This window comes from Crocuta crocuta, unplaced genomic scaffold, assembly GCF_008692635.1.
Source record: "Crocuta crocuta isolate KB4526 unplaced genomic scaffold, BGI_CrCroc_1.0 scaffold246, whole genome shotgun sequence".
NCBI lineage: Eukaryota > Metazoa > Chordata > Mammalia > Carnivora > Hyaenidae > Crocuta > Crocuta crocuta.
In genome coordinates this window covers 525,083-537,293 of record NW_027531902.1, presented here as the reverse complement: position 1 = coordinate 537,293, position 12,211 = coordinate 525,083, and the positions used below count along the sequence as shown (strand labels likewise).

Genomic DNA, 12,211 nt, shown 5'->3' with positions numbered 1-12,211 from the left:
TCAAGACATTCGCCTCCCTGTGCTTACAGTGAACCCAGGTGAGAAGTGTCCCACAGGTGCACATACCCGGAAACGGAAGATCCCTGCATAATGACGTGAAAAGCTTTGGTCCATCAGGATCTTCTGCAGATGCTGTGGGTTTTGTGTCAAGGAACCCAGTGCTGCCAGGAACCAGCAATCTCCTGTGAGGAGATGTAAGCCTTGAGAGGTCTATTGAACACATCTGGAAGCCCCACTCCACACATTTTACACCTTTTTCTGAATAATACATTCCTTTTCTGTCTGAGAAAGGGGGACTAGGGAAGGGTTCACGGGGGCCCATTTTAACCAAGACAGAGGAGCTAGTGATGATGTGGGGCAGTGGTGTGTGGGTGATGGGAGTAGTAGTGATGGAGTAGGGGTGATGGGGTGGCTAGGAGAAAGGTAAAGGGGGATGGAGGGTTGGTGATGGTGAGGGAAATCAAGAGACATCCTGTGCCTGGGTGGCTTACTCAGTTAAGTGACTGACTCTTGATTTCAGCCCAAGTCATGATCTCAGGGTTCATGGGTTCAAGCCCCACCTCAAGCTCTGCAAGGACAGAGCTTAGAATTCTCTGATCTCAGGGTTCATGGGTTCAAGCCCCACCTCAAGCTCTGCAAGGACAGAGCTTAGAATTCTCTGTCTCCCACTGTTTGTCCCTCTCCTGCTTACCTGTGCATGCTCTCAAAATAAATAAATAAATAAATAAATAAATAAATAAATAAACAAATAAAAGGGAGTTAAAAAAAAGGGGGGGGGGAGCCCCAGCCAGGCCTCAACATGTCTGTTGGGCCAACCTGCCTCTGATTCTTATTTTGCCAGAGGAGCCCAGAGCTGAAGTCATGGGAAATCTTGTTGCCAGTGTCCATCCACACAGCACCAAGTGTGCTGACCTTGCCTCCTCAGAAGCTGGGGTAGAACTCTGTGGGTCTGGGTGGGCACCTCCTTCCATCCCTCCCTCCCTACTTGGAGGCTGACTTCAGGCTGCCTGCCCTGATCCAGGGCCAGGAGGAAAGATGTTGAGTCCTTACCAGCGTTTCCTTGTTGGATGTCAAATCTGCTGGCACCTTCCAGGATGAAGTGAGGTTCTGATTTACCTTCTAATATATCCTTAGGCAAGAGGGAGAAAAGCCATGAGCATCTTTCATTCCTCTATGTCCCTGTGCGGTACCCAAGACATCACTCAGTCTTTGAGGGGTAGAGGTTAATTCTTAAATAGGTGCTTAAAATCTGAGTTAGAAAAGTCCCCTCATTCTTCAGATTTTATTGCTATCAGGAAGGCAGATGTCAAAGGGGTGTATAAGTAACTGGCAAGACAGGCAATAAACGTATAAGCAAAATGCAAGGAAAGATAAATATAAATAAAGGCTCAGGATCCTTATGTCAAAAAGTCAGCCATCCTAGTCCCAACTAGCAGTGTTTTAGTAACAGGTTATAAACAAACAAAAAGATACATTTATTAGAAGACACTTTTATAAATATTATAAAGCTTTCCTTGTGAAGGGTTCTCTCTCAGCAGTAGGGTATTCTGGGCTCCAAGTTCAAGTCCAGCCACATGCTCTACAGGATACAAGATGTGCTACTCAGACCTCTGTCCACTCCCAGGCTAACTCACAAACTGATTCTAGAAGACCTCAGGGTCCCTTGTCTTGAGTACTGTTACTTGGAGCCCAGTCCTGCCCCAACCTCAACACACAGAGCACCTGGCAGCCACAGAAAGGGGTTTGCTAGAGAATTCTATAGTGCTGCAATGTCTAGGGAGAATTTGGGGAACTCCCAGCAGACACAGGATTGTGAGAGCTCCCGAAGGGGTTCCCATGGGTCAAGGGTCCCCAGGCAGCCCCACACATTTTCCCTACTGGAAGGCTGCAGGATTACCCTTAGCACCCTCTCTCTGCATCTGTCTCCAGATTTCTACTGCATAAATTTGCATTTGCATACTTTGGTCATTTTTCCTGTATCATTTCTCTTCACACTGACAAATAAGTCCCCAGAGAACAGGCCTGCAAAGTGGAAGTGGATTTATTTACTCAACAGCCATGAATGTACAGAGTGCTGTGCCTTAGGAGACCTGGCGGCCCTTTCAGAAACTGCCAGTTTCCTGGTGGAGATGCCAAGAGGAAAACAAAGGTGTGCATGTCTGTAAACACCTCGGCCCAGCTTACCTGGGAGGGGTAATCAGCTCACTAAACCTGTTCCCACTGCCTTCTCTACAAATAACTGGCCATCTCACATTCACAGGAGAGGTGCACTCAGACTCAGACCCTCCCCATGTGGGGGCACCAGGCCCACGTGCCATGTCCCCAAGCTGGGCCCACTGAGTAACAATATCTGGGCAGACATGAGGACCTTCCCCAACACAAGCCAGCAGGGGAGAACTCTGCAGGGCCATGGAGGGAGGGAGTGTCCCAGGTCAAGAAAAACTTGGGGCACTTCAACCAGCTGTCCCCACCCTTTCTACTATTGAAAATGAAGATCTCACCAGCATTTGTTAAGTGAGATGCTTAAGATCTTCCACTCAAAGGAATTGAAGGGAGAGGAGGCCAGTGGGCTTGGACTGGGAACAAAGATAGCTTTGCTAGGCCTTTCTGACCAGCCCAGAGCCCCAGCTCTCCTCTGCTCTTTGCTCTTGTCTTCCCTGCGGTGTGACTGCAGAAGGCAGGTGGGTGTGCTGAGATTCATGGAGACAGACCTGGTGCGGGACTCTGTCCTGCCTTCTCCCTGGGTGACTTGTACTGCTTCCTCGACTTAGCTGAGCCTCTGTTACCTCGTGTGTGACATGGAGGCTCTGGTGGCAAAGCCATCGAGGCACTGGCTGCCTTGCTAAGGTCCAGGGGCTTCACTCACCCACTGTCACCCACTAGCCTTGCAGAGCAGGAATCTTTCTACCTAACAAATGAGGAAGGATGTGAATCCTTAGCGGGGCATCAGACAAGGTACATGTTCAATAAATATTCTCTTCTGTAACATTTCCAAAATTAAAAAGACCATACTCATAGACAAACCCAGAGTCTCAAATACATTCATTATTAAACATGATAGAATAAAAACATGAATTAAACAGTCAACTCATAGGTGTTAGAAAGACAAAAAGAGTCTCAAATATAGGCAGAAAAAAGTGATAAAAGAGGACAATTAGTGAATTCTAAAATAGAAAAACAGCAAGACCAATAAAGCAAATAACTTGTTCCATTTACGGGAGAAGGAAGGTTTACAGAGACCCAACCTTTGGCAAATACAGTAGGGAAACCCAACTAAAATTAGAAATAAAAATGAAGGGACGTGCCTGGGTGGCTCAGTAGGTTGAGCATCTGACGTCAGTTCAGGTGATGATCTCATGGTTCATGGGTTTGAGCCCCACATTGGGCTCTGTGCTGATAGCTCAGAGCCTGGAGCCTGCTTCAGATTCTGTGTCTCCCTCTCTCTGCCCCTACCCTGTTCATGCTCTGTCTCTCAAAAAAAAAAAAAAAGTTAAAAAAATTTTAGTGAAGTTTTAGCAATGTAAAAACATGATGTAAAATTCTATACTAACCAATTTTTTATTTATTTTTAATATTTTTATTTATTTCTAGGATAGAGAGAGAGACAGCGTGAACACGGGAGGGTCAGAGAGAGAGGGAGACACAGAATCTGAAGCAGGCTCCAGGCTCTGAGCTGGCAGTCAGCACAGAGCCCGACGCGGGGCTCGAACCCACGAACCGCGAGATCATGACCTAAGCGAAAGTCGGACGCTTAACCAACTAAGCCACCCAGGCGCCCCTATACTAACCAATTTAAAAGTAGTGATTATTATCTGACTAAAATTAACATGCCCCAAAATGATTCAAGTCAGTAAATACTTTCTAAAAATCCATAATTTTGTAATAGTATTTTCAAATGATAAAAGAACATCTCCCTGACAGCTCTGTAAAGGCTTCTTTTTTTAAAAAAAAAAGTTTATTGTCAAGCTGGTTTCCATATAACACCCAGTGCACATCCCCACAAANTGGGGATGTGTCAAGTAAGAAATTGGTGCAGCTGAGGTCAAGGAGGTTGTTTCCTGCTTTCTCCTCTAGGGTTTTGATGGTTTCCTGTCTCACATTCGGGTCCTTTATCCATTGTAAAGGCTTCTAAGTACACATGATTTCCTGTGGAGTTCTCTCACACTTTCAGGGAATAGACAATTCTTGTATCACTTACAGTTTCAGTGAAAAGAATGAAAGGAAAGGATGAAAGGGAAGGAAGGAAAGGAAGGGCAGGCAGGAAGGAAGGGCAAGAAGGAAGGGAAGGAAAGAAGGGCAGGAAGGAGGGAGGAAGGAAGAAAGGAAGGCAGGCAGGCAGGCAGGCAGGCAGGCCCCACCACCATTTATTTTAAGAAGCCAGTATAGCCTAGACAGTGAAAGCACAAGAACATACACATTATAGACTGATCTCACTTATGGAAATATACCAAAATAAAACATACAGAAAATGAATCAACAAGAAATTTTTAAGACTTAACCTACTGTAATCAAACAGGGTTTGCCCTAGAAATGAAGGATGCTAGGATGATTTCATGTCAGGATATATAATAATATAAAATAGCATTTACATGCACCAAAGGAGAAATAATTTATATCCTTCTAATAAATGCCACAAAGGCATTTAATAAATGTCCACTTTTTTCTATTTACCAAAATGTTAAAAATTAAAATAGGAGGAGAAAAATATTTTAATGCTATGAAAATTAAATGGCAATTATTGCAAACCAATATTCAACATAAAGTGTATGGGCAAACATTGGAACTGTCTTCATCAATGTTGGGCACAGACCAGCATCTGTATTTCATATCCTCTGAGTTGCCCATTCCCTCACCACCCTGGGCTTTAGAGAGGTGCTGGATGTGAAAAGAGCAGAGGTAGGAAGAGATGGAAATTACACCCAGAAACATTTTAGTTTGCTGGGTTGGTTTGCTGAGAGAATAAACAAAGATGAATGGATAAAGAAGATGTACTATATATACATATTTATATTTATATACACACAAATATAAATACACACAAACAATGGAATATTACTCGACAATAAAAAAGAATGAAATCTTGCCATTTGCAATGACATTGATGGAGCTAGAGTATATTATGCTAAGCAAAATAAGTCAGTCAGGGAAAGAAGATGCCTTGATTTCATTCAAATTTGGAATCTAAGAAACAAAACAAATTATCATAGGGAATAAAAGAGAGGCAACCCAAGAAACAGACTTTTTAAAAAATTAAAAAAAAATTTTTTTAAATATTTTTAATGAGACAGATTGAGAGAGAGAGACAGCATGAACAGGGGAGGGTCAGAGAGAGAGGGAGATACAGAATCCGAACCAGGCTCCAGGCTCTGAGCTGTCAGCACAGAGCCCGACTCGGGGCTTGGACCCACGAACTGTGAGATCATGACCTGAGACAAAGTCAGACGCATAACAGACTGAGCCACCCAGGCGCCCCCCCACCCCCCCAAGAAACAGACTCTTAACTGTAAAGAACAAACTGTTCAAAGGGGAGGTGGGCAGGATGGGTTAATCAGGTGATGGGATTAAGGAGTGCACTTGGGATGAGCACCAGGTGTCGTAGGGAAGTGTTGAATAACTAAATTGTACACCTGAAACTAATATTATACTGTGTTAACTAACTGGAATGTAAATTTCCATCTGGGAAGACGACAATGCCCTGTAGGTCTCACCAGGTGGAATGGGCACACAGGGCAGTGAGGTGTGACAAGACTGGCAAGTAGCAGTTGGCACCGAGTGTGACTCAGAATCACCTGAGACATTTGCAGCTGCTGGCCACCACTTCCCACAATCTGGATTTAGTAGGTTAATCAGAGGTAACGTTTAGGATTAACACGGTAACACAGAAGATTCTGAGGCTCAGATCTTCCCCCACCAGACCATGCCTGCAGATAGGGGCTTCTCAGTGTCTGTGTTCTCTGATTCTATGAGATGGGCCCTTTGGAGGGTCTGAAACATTTGTACAGAAGGAGGTTTGTGATGGTTAATTTTATAACTCGATTGGCTAATGGAGTCCCCAGATATTTACTAAACGTTAGTTCTAAGTATGTCTGTGTTTCCAGATGAGATTAACATTTATTAGAATCGGAATTCAATAAATTAGATTCTGATCCCAGTGTGAATAAGCACCATCCAATCCAATGAGGACCTGAATAAAACAAAAGGTAGAGGAAGGGAGAATTTGCCCCTTCTCTTCCTGACTGATATTGGTTATATCCAATAGGATATATAGATACATAATAGATGTATACACACATACACACCCGATTTTTTTTTTTTTTTGGAGAACCCTGACTAATACAGAAGCCATCAGCAATAGTCATACTAAGTAATCTTCACAACATCTGCATTATGAAGTCCTTTCTCGAGGCAAATTTTGAGGCAATCTATGTTGTATTTTGCATGCCAGAAGCACGTATAATGCAAGAACCCCTGGAATCTTAGCAAATACCCTTTGTGAACTGGTACCAAGCCAAGCATTCTCCTGCAACCAACTCTGGAGCGGTCTCTTCCAATGTGACATCACTTGGTATATTTTGGAGTGATTCTTCCATCATTTTGAAGGCTGCTCTTAGATGAGGGAACACCAGGTTTAGCATCTTGGCATTCAGATATGGACTAAATATATCATTCAGAGGGTGGCCAGAGTTCAGGCTGGCACAGGTGGCAGTCACTCCTTTACTATTTTTGCTAGAGAGCTTTGTTTTATTGGCATCAAAGTTCTTTGGCTCAATAACATTTGTTTGCTGGCATGTTCACTTTGTCACCTTCTGTCACCTGTTGCCTTCATAACCTACACTCCTGTGTCTACTTTGTTAACACTTTCCTTTCCTGAAGAACTCCTCTGGATCCCAAGGTGAACCATCTGTAGCAAACAATCCTTTCAGAAACTCCACTCTGGCTACTTAAAAGATGAAAGTTGTTATCTGGGGAGGTGATACTTCATTTTGGGATGGCCACAGGCCAGGATCCACAATGGGGCTGGGTTCTGAGCTCTGAGCACCCATCAGAGAGCATGTTTTGGGCCCACAGCCAATTTTCAGTTGAGAAGTGAAATGATTCATACAAAGTATGGGGTCAGAGATGAAATTGCAATCTCTCAATCTGACACACATTGGTGACCCTGCTATGAAGATCTGAATCTATATTTCTGTGCTGGCCAATATGATAGCCACAAGTCACATGTAGCTACTTTAAATGAGATTAAGGGGCACCTGGGTGGCTCAGGTGGTTAAGCGTCCAACTCTTGGTTTTGGCTTGGGTCATGATTTCCTGATTCATGGATTCCAGCCCTGCATTTGGCTCTGTGCTGACAGCACAGAGTCTGCTTGGGATTCTCGCTATCCCTCTCTCTCTTCCCGTGCTCTGCTCACTGTCATGTTCTCTCTCTCAAAATAAATAAATAAACTTTCAAAAACTTAAAAAAATAAATAAGTTTAAAATTTCGATCCCTCAGTGGCATTGGTTACATTTGAAGTACCCAATAGTCACATATAACTAATGGCTGTTGTACTGAACAACACCAAAAGAACCTTTCTATGATGATAGAAAGGTTCTTTTGGACAGTGATCACTACTGAACAAATAATAGGATCTACCTCACAGGACTATAATTAAATGAAATGTCATATATAAAGTGCTTAGATTCATACTTAATGCATGTACATACTTGATTAATGGGATTTATCATTATTTATGAAATTAAAATTCTAAAAGGAAGTCACTCTAGCATCAACTTTCATTCAGGGAAATATCAAATAATATTCCATGTACAAGTTTAATTCTCAGCAACGTCTCTTGCTGACATGAGGAGGGGGTTAGGTAGTAGGTGGTGCTGAGGTTCATGGGTCCCATCAGTGCCATTTGGGTCCCATCAGTGCCGTTTGCTCAGTGCAGGGTCACAGGCTGTTGCAGAACCCGACTGGCTGTCACTGGGGGTGGGGGAGGAATGTGAGAGGTGGGGTATAAATTTCTTAAACAAAGAGAAACTGAATGAAGCAGGATATGAAGGAGTTTCTACTTCAAAGTTCCAACAGCAAATGGATTAGGTTGACTGTTACAGGGAGGGAGAACAAGAAGGAGAGAGGGAGGGAAGGGGAGAGAGAGAGAGACGGAGAGAGAGAGAGGGAGGGAGGGAGGAAGAGAAGAGATATGAAGACATTATGGGCAAAAAAAAAAAGACATTATGGGACATTAAACAACTTTTCTGTGCCAGGCATAGTTTAGTTTTATGCCCTGACTCTTGGGCTGTTAGTGAATCTACCAAGCCCAGGTGAGTATTCAAAGTGGAATGATATCCATGATGGTTCAGGTGTTGCTTAATGCATGGAGCTTCCCCATTGTCCTTCCAAGCCTTGAATGTGGAAATTGTCTCAGGAGCCTTGGTGCCACCTCAGCCATTATGCAGGTGAACTTAATATAAGGAGTGTCAGCCAGACCTCTGGACAGTGACTGGGCAAACTCTAGAGTGGAAAGCAACCTTCTGAAAGTGGTGACAGGCAGTGGAACATGAGAAGAAATTCTCTCCACACTCCTTGACAGTCTCCCCTAGGATCTCAAATGGTTTCACCTGACCTACATTTCTCCCTCAACGTGTTTGCTGAAATCAGCTGAGGGCTGATGCTGGCTGGACTGTGAAAGCCCATGCATCCAAAAGGACAGCTCCTGAGACTGCTACCCTATGCCATCCCTCCCAAATTAATTATAGCAACAATAGCTAGTGTTTTGTAAGTGTTTCCAATGTGCTAGACTCTAAATATTGTCTTCATTTATTCCTTAAAATAATGAGGTACAGGTACAACATTTCATTCTTATCCTCATTCTTTTTCTCCTAAAAAATGGAATGAGAACACAACATAGAGATTGATTCCTGGTTATCCAGATGAGCTAGGAGTCTATTGGTGCACAAAATATTATTTGTGGTAAATAGAAACCCAGAACACAACATGAGCTTATGATAAGGTCTTAGGGAGACAATATAGTGTGGTGATAGGAGTACAGGTCTTGGAGATAGACTCCGGGGTTCAAATCCCAGCTCTACCATTTTGGGCATGTTACTTAACTCTGTTTATATTTCTCATCTGTAAAATGGGGCTAATAATAGTACCTCCTTATAGCATTACTGAGAGGACTCAATGAGTCAAAGCACCTAAAGTTGGGCCTACCATAGAGTCAGCACCTTCTAAGTGTTGGCCATTCCAACTAGGATTGAGCCACACTGGCCATGGTTCCTCTTCCAAGGCTCTTCTCAGGCACAACTATAAGCTGTGGCAGTTGAGGATGTCACCATGTTGAAGAGGTAAATCCAGTGGTCTTCTTGTCTACCATCCTACCTGTTGAACCAGTCAATCTACGGAATCTCAGTTGCACATATGGAACTTGAAACTCATGTCAGGGGCTTGTAGATAAAGTTATTCCTTCATCCATCCACTCACTCGGTTGTTCATTCAAATCCTAACAGTGCTGTTGGGCACACAATCCTATGTGAAGGAAAGTGCAGCATATGGAGGCTGGACTGTTACCTATGCAAGTCATATTCCCTGTCTGAATCTGTTTTCTTCTATATACAACTGGGAAAGAACAAAGGAGACAAAGTAAAACAGGACACACAGAAAACCCAGGAAAATGTGAACTTGTGATGGGGGACACAAAGACATTTGTCTCGGCTTTTGGAGGAGGAGAAGAATGGGAATAACATGTATCTGCCTCTAGCTGCCTCTATTTCAGGTTCCTGGCAGGATTCTGTGGAAGTATCTTACTTCTGTTTGCCTCAGTTTCTCCTTGCCCCCAAAAGACAAAATTTGAGATGTTGCCAGAATCAGATAATAAGAGACTCTCAACCCTTCCTAAATAGAAATGTTATAAATTCTTCAACACTATAAATATGGCCTCGCATCTATTGCTCAGCACCTTGTAAAAAAAAGTTTCTAAAAGAATCTCTGCTTCTAAAAATAATAAGGGAAAAAAATATAACCCTTCCAAACTTTAAATAGAGTTCTCTGTTCTGCTCCCATCAGAGGGGAAGGCCAGAAGAAAAGGATCATTTCTGGGGACTTACTGCCTTTGGCTGGTGAGATGGATCCTAGAAGCACCACCATCTGATCCTGAGCCCCACCTGCTCCCTGCTCACCCTTCCCTCTCCAAAACTACAAATCTGCCCCACGTGAGGGCAAGAGTTGGCACCTCCAGAGCTTAATGTCTTATTCTAGGTTATCAGAAAATACACTTTTTGTATAACCTAACCTGGCTTTATCGAAAGTGCTCAGTAGAGTGGCATTTAATCGGTGCTTGATAACACTTGCTGATATCGTAATCATTAGCTTACTAGCCAGTATCTTTTTTTTTCTCTTGTTCTAAGTTCTGCTGGTTGCTTTTGGGAGCAAGAACAGGAGGGTTGGGCATCAGAATCCTCAGAGTGGTCCTCACCTAGATTCTTGGCATCAAAGTAGCCCTAAAGAGATTATAAGATGGGGCGCCTGGGTGGCTCAGTCGGTTAAGCATCCGGCTTCGGTTCAGGTCATGATCTCACGGTTCGTGGGTTCGAGCCCTGCGTCGGGCTCTGTGCTGACTGCCAGCTCAGAGCCTGGAGCCTGTTTCAGTCTGTGACTCCCTCTCTCTCTGACCCTCCCCTGCTCACGCTGTCTCTCTCTCTCTCTCAGAAATAAACATTAAAAAAATTAAAAAAAAAAAAAAAGAGATTATAAGAATGGTCAGTGGGCTGAGAAGTATTTCTTGGGAGTGAATATAATTTAGAAAACCCAACAGGGGGGGCGCCTGGGTGGCTTAGTCGGTTAAGCGTCCGACTTTCGCTTAGGTCATGATCTCGCGGTTCGTGGGTTCGAGCCCCGCGTCGGGCTCTGTGCTGACTGCCAGCTCAGAGCCTGGAGCCTGTTTCAGTCTGTGACTCCCTCTCTCTCTGACCCTCCCCTGCTCACGCTGTCTCTCTCTCTCTCCTAGAAATAAATAAAAATATATAAAAAAAAAAAAAAAAAAAAAAAAAAAAAAAAAAAGAAAACCCAACAGGGTTCATCTCACCACAAGGTTGAGTTAGTGACCAACTGCTGGTGTAGGAGAGGGGAGGGTTTGAACATTGCCCTGAAAGATCTTCTAATTTTGATGGGTAAAATTCTTTTATAAGTAATCAAGCCTTTGCAAGACTGACAATACAAATATAAAGGAGAGAGGTGAGACAATTATTTAAATTCATCCTATTGTATCAGTGACTGACATGATATCTTCCCTTTGACTAAATTCTCACAAACGAAAAGAAAAATAAAGACAGTGATACCTGAAGAGAATAAGGAGTAATGAAGACTGGCAAATGGGATCAATTGTGGAGATGGAAGAGACCTGAGAGACTAACTACTACAATCATCATACCCACGGTTTCCCATTTCTCAGATGAGAACACTGAGGCATGCAATCTAGTGATATGCTCAATGTTAGAACTGGGTTAGAACTCTGGGATCCTGGTTCCTGGTACAGGACGATTCCATCCCACTGAAGATAAAATATCATACTTGAGAGACCAGATAAATTTCATTCTCCTTCCTGTTTGGTGTGGGCCATCCTTGAAAAACAGGTCATGGGCCTAACCTTCTTTCAGTGGGAGGTACTATGGCAGGTAGCTGAGAGGGCCCAGAAGCTGGGTGTGTTTCTGAGGGGCTCACTCACCTTTGGCCGTTTCCACCTCAGGCTGGAGAGATCTTTTCCCTGGAGCAGCTGTAGACCTATGGAAGAAGTCTCTGCAGGGAAGGTCTTGTCCTCAAACAGCAGACCTCTGCTTAGGCAATGATCCTGCAAGAAGTTGAAGTCTTGGCCCTTGAATTTGATGACAGGGGTCTTGGCTTGAGTCTCCTGGTTGTGTGCCATGACTCTCCTTAGAAGATACCTAAAGTCTTTTCCTTCTGGTAAGAAAGAGATATTTTTAGGGATAAGCTGTCAAGTCCTTTGCATCATTAGATGTTAGCCTTGGAAAGGTGTCCTTGGAAAGTACACTCAGGTGTCCCTCTCCCCACTTTACAAGCAAGAGGACTGAGACCCCGAAATGTTCAGTCCCCAGTGACACAACTAGTTGGTGGGTGATCCCAGACTAGAATTCCAGCAATCTCTTCCCACTCCAATTTTCAAACCGCTGTACTGAAGAGCTACTCAGTATGCTCTTATGTGCAGGAGAG

At 43.6% G+C, this 12,211-nt stretch overlaps 1 protein-coding gene across 1 annotated transcript in view; it reads right to left on the bottom strand.

Moving 5' to 3' along the window:
* Positions 1-11,906, bottom strand: part of CAPN13 (calpain 13) — a 52,646-nt gene extending 40,740 nt beyond the window's left edge. The window contains exons 1-3 of the mRNA XM_077774224.1: positions 11,709-11,906; positions 1,051-1,129; positions 67-182 (exon numbers count right to left, since the gene is read on the bottom strand). Coding sequence (XP_077630350.1) covers positions 67-182; positions 1,051-1,129; positions 11,709-11,906 — 393 coding nt within the window. The remainder of the gene's footprint in view (positions 1-66; positions 183-1,050; positions 1,130-11,708) is intronic.
* Between the last annotated feature and the right edge of the window lie 305 nt (positions 11,907-12,211).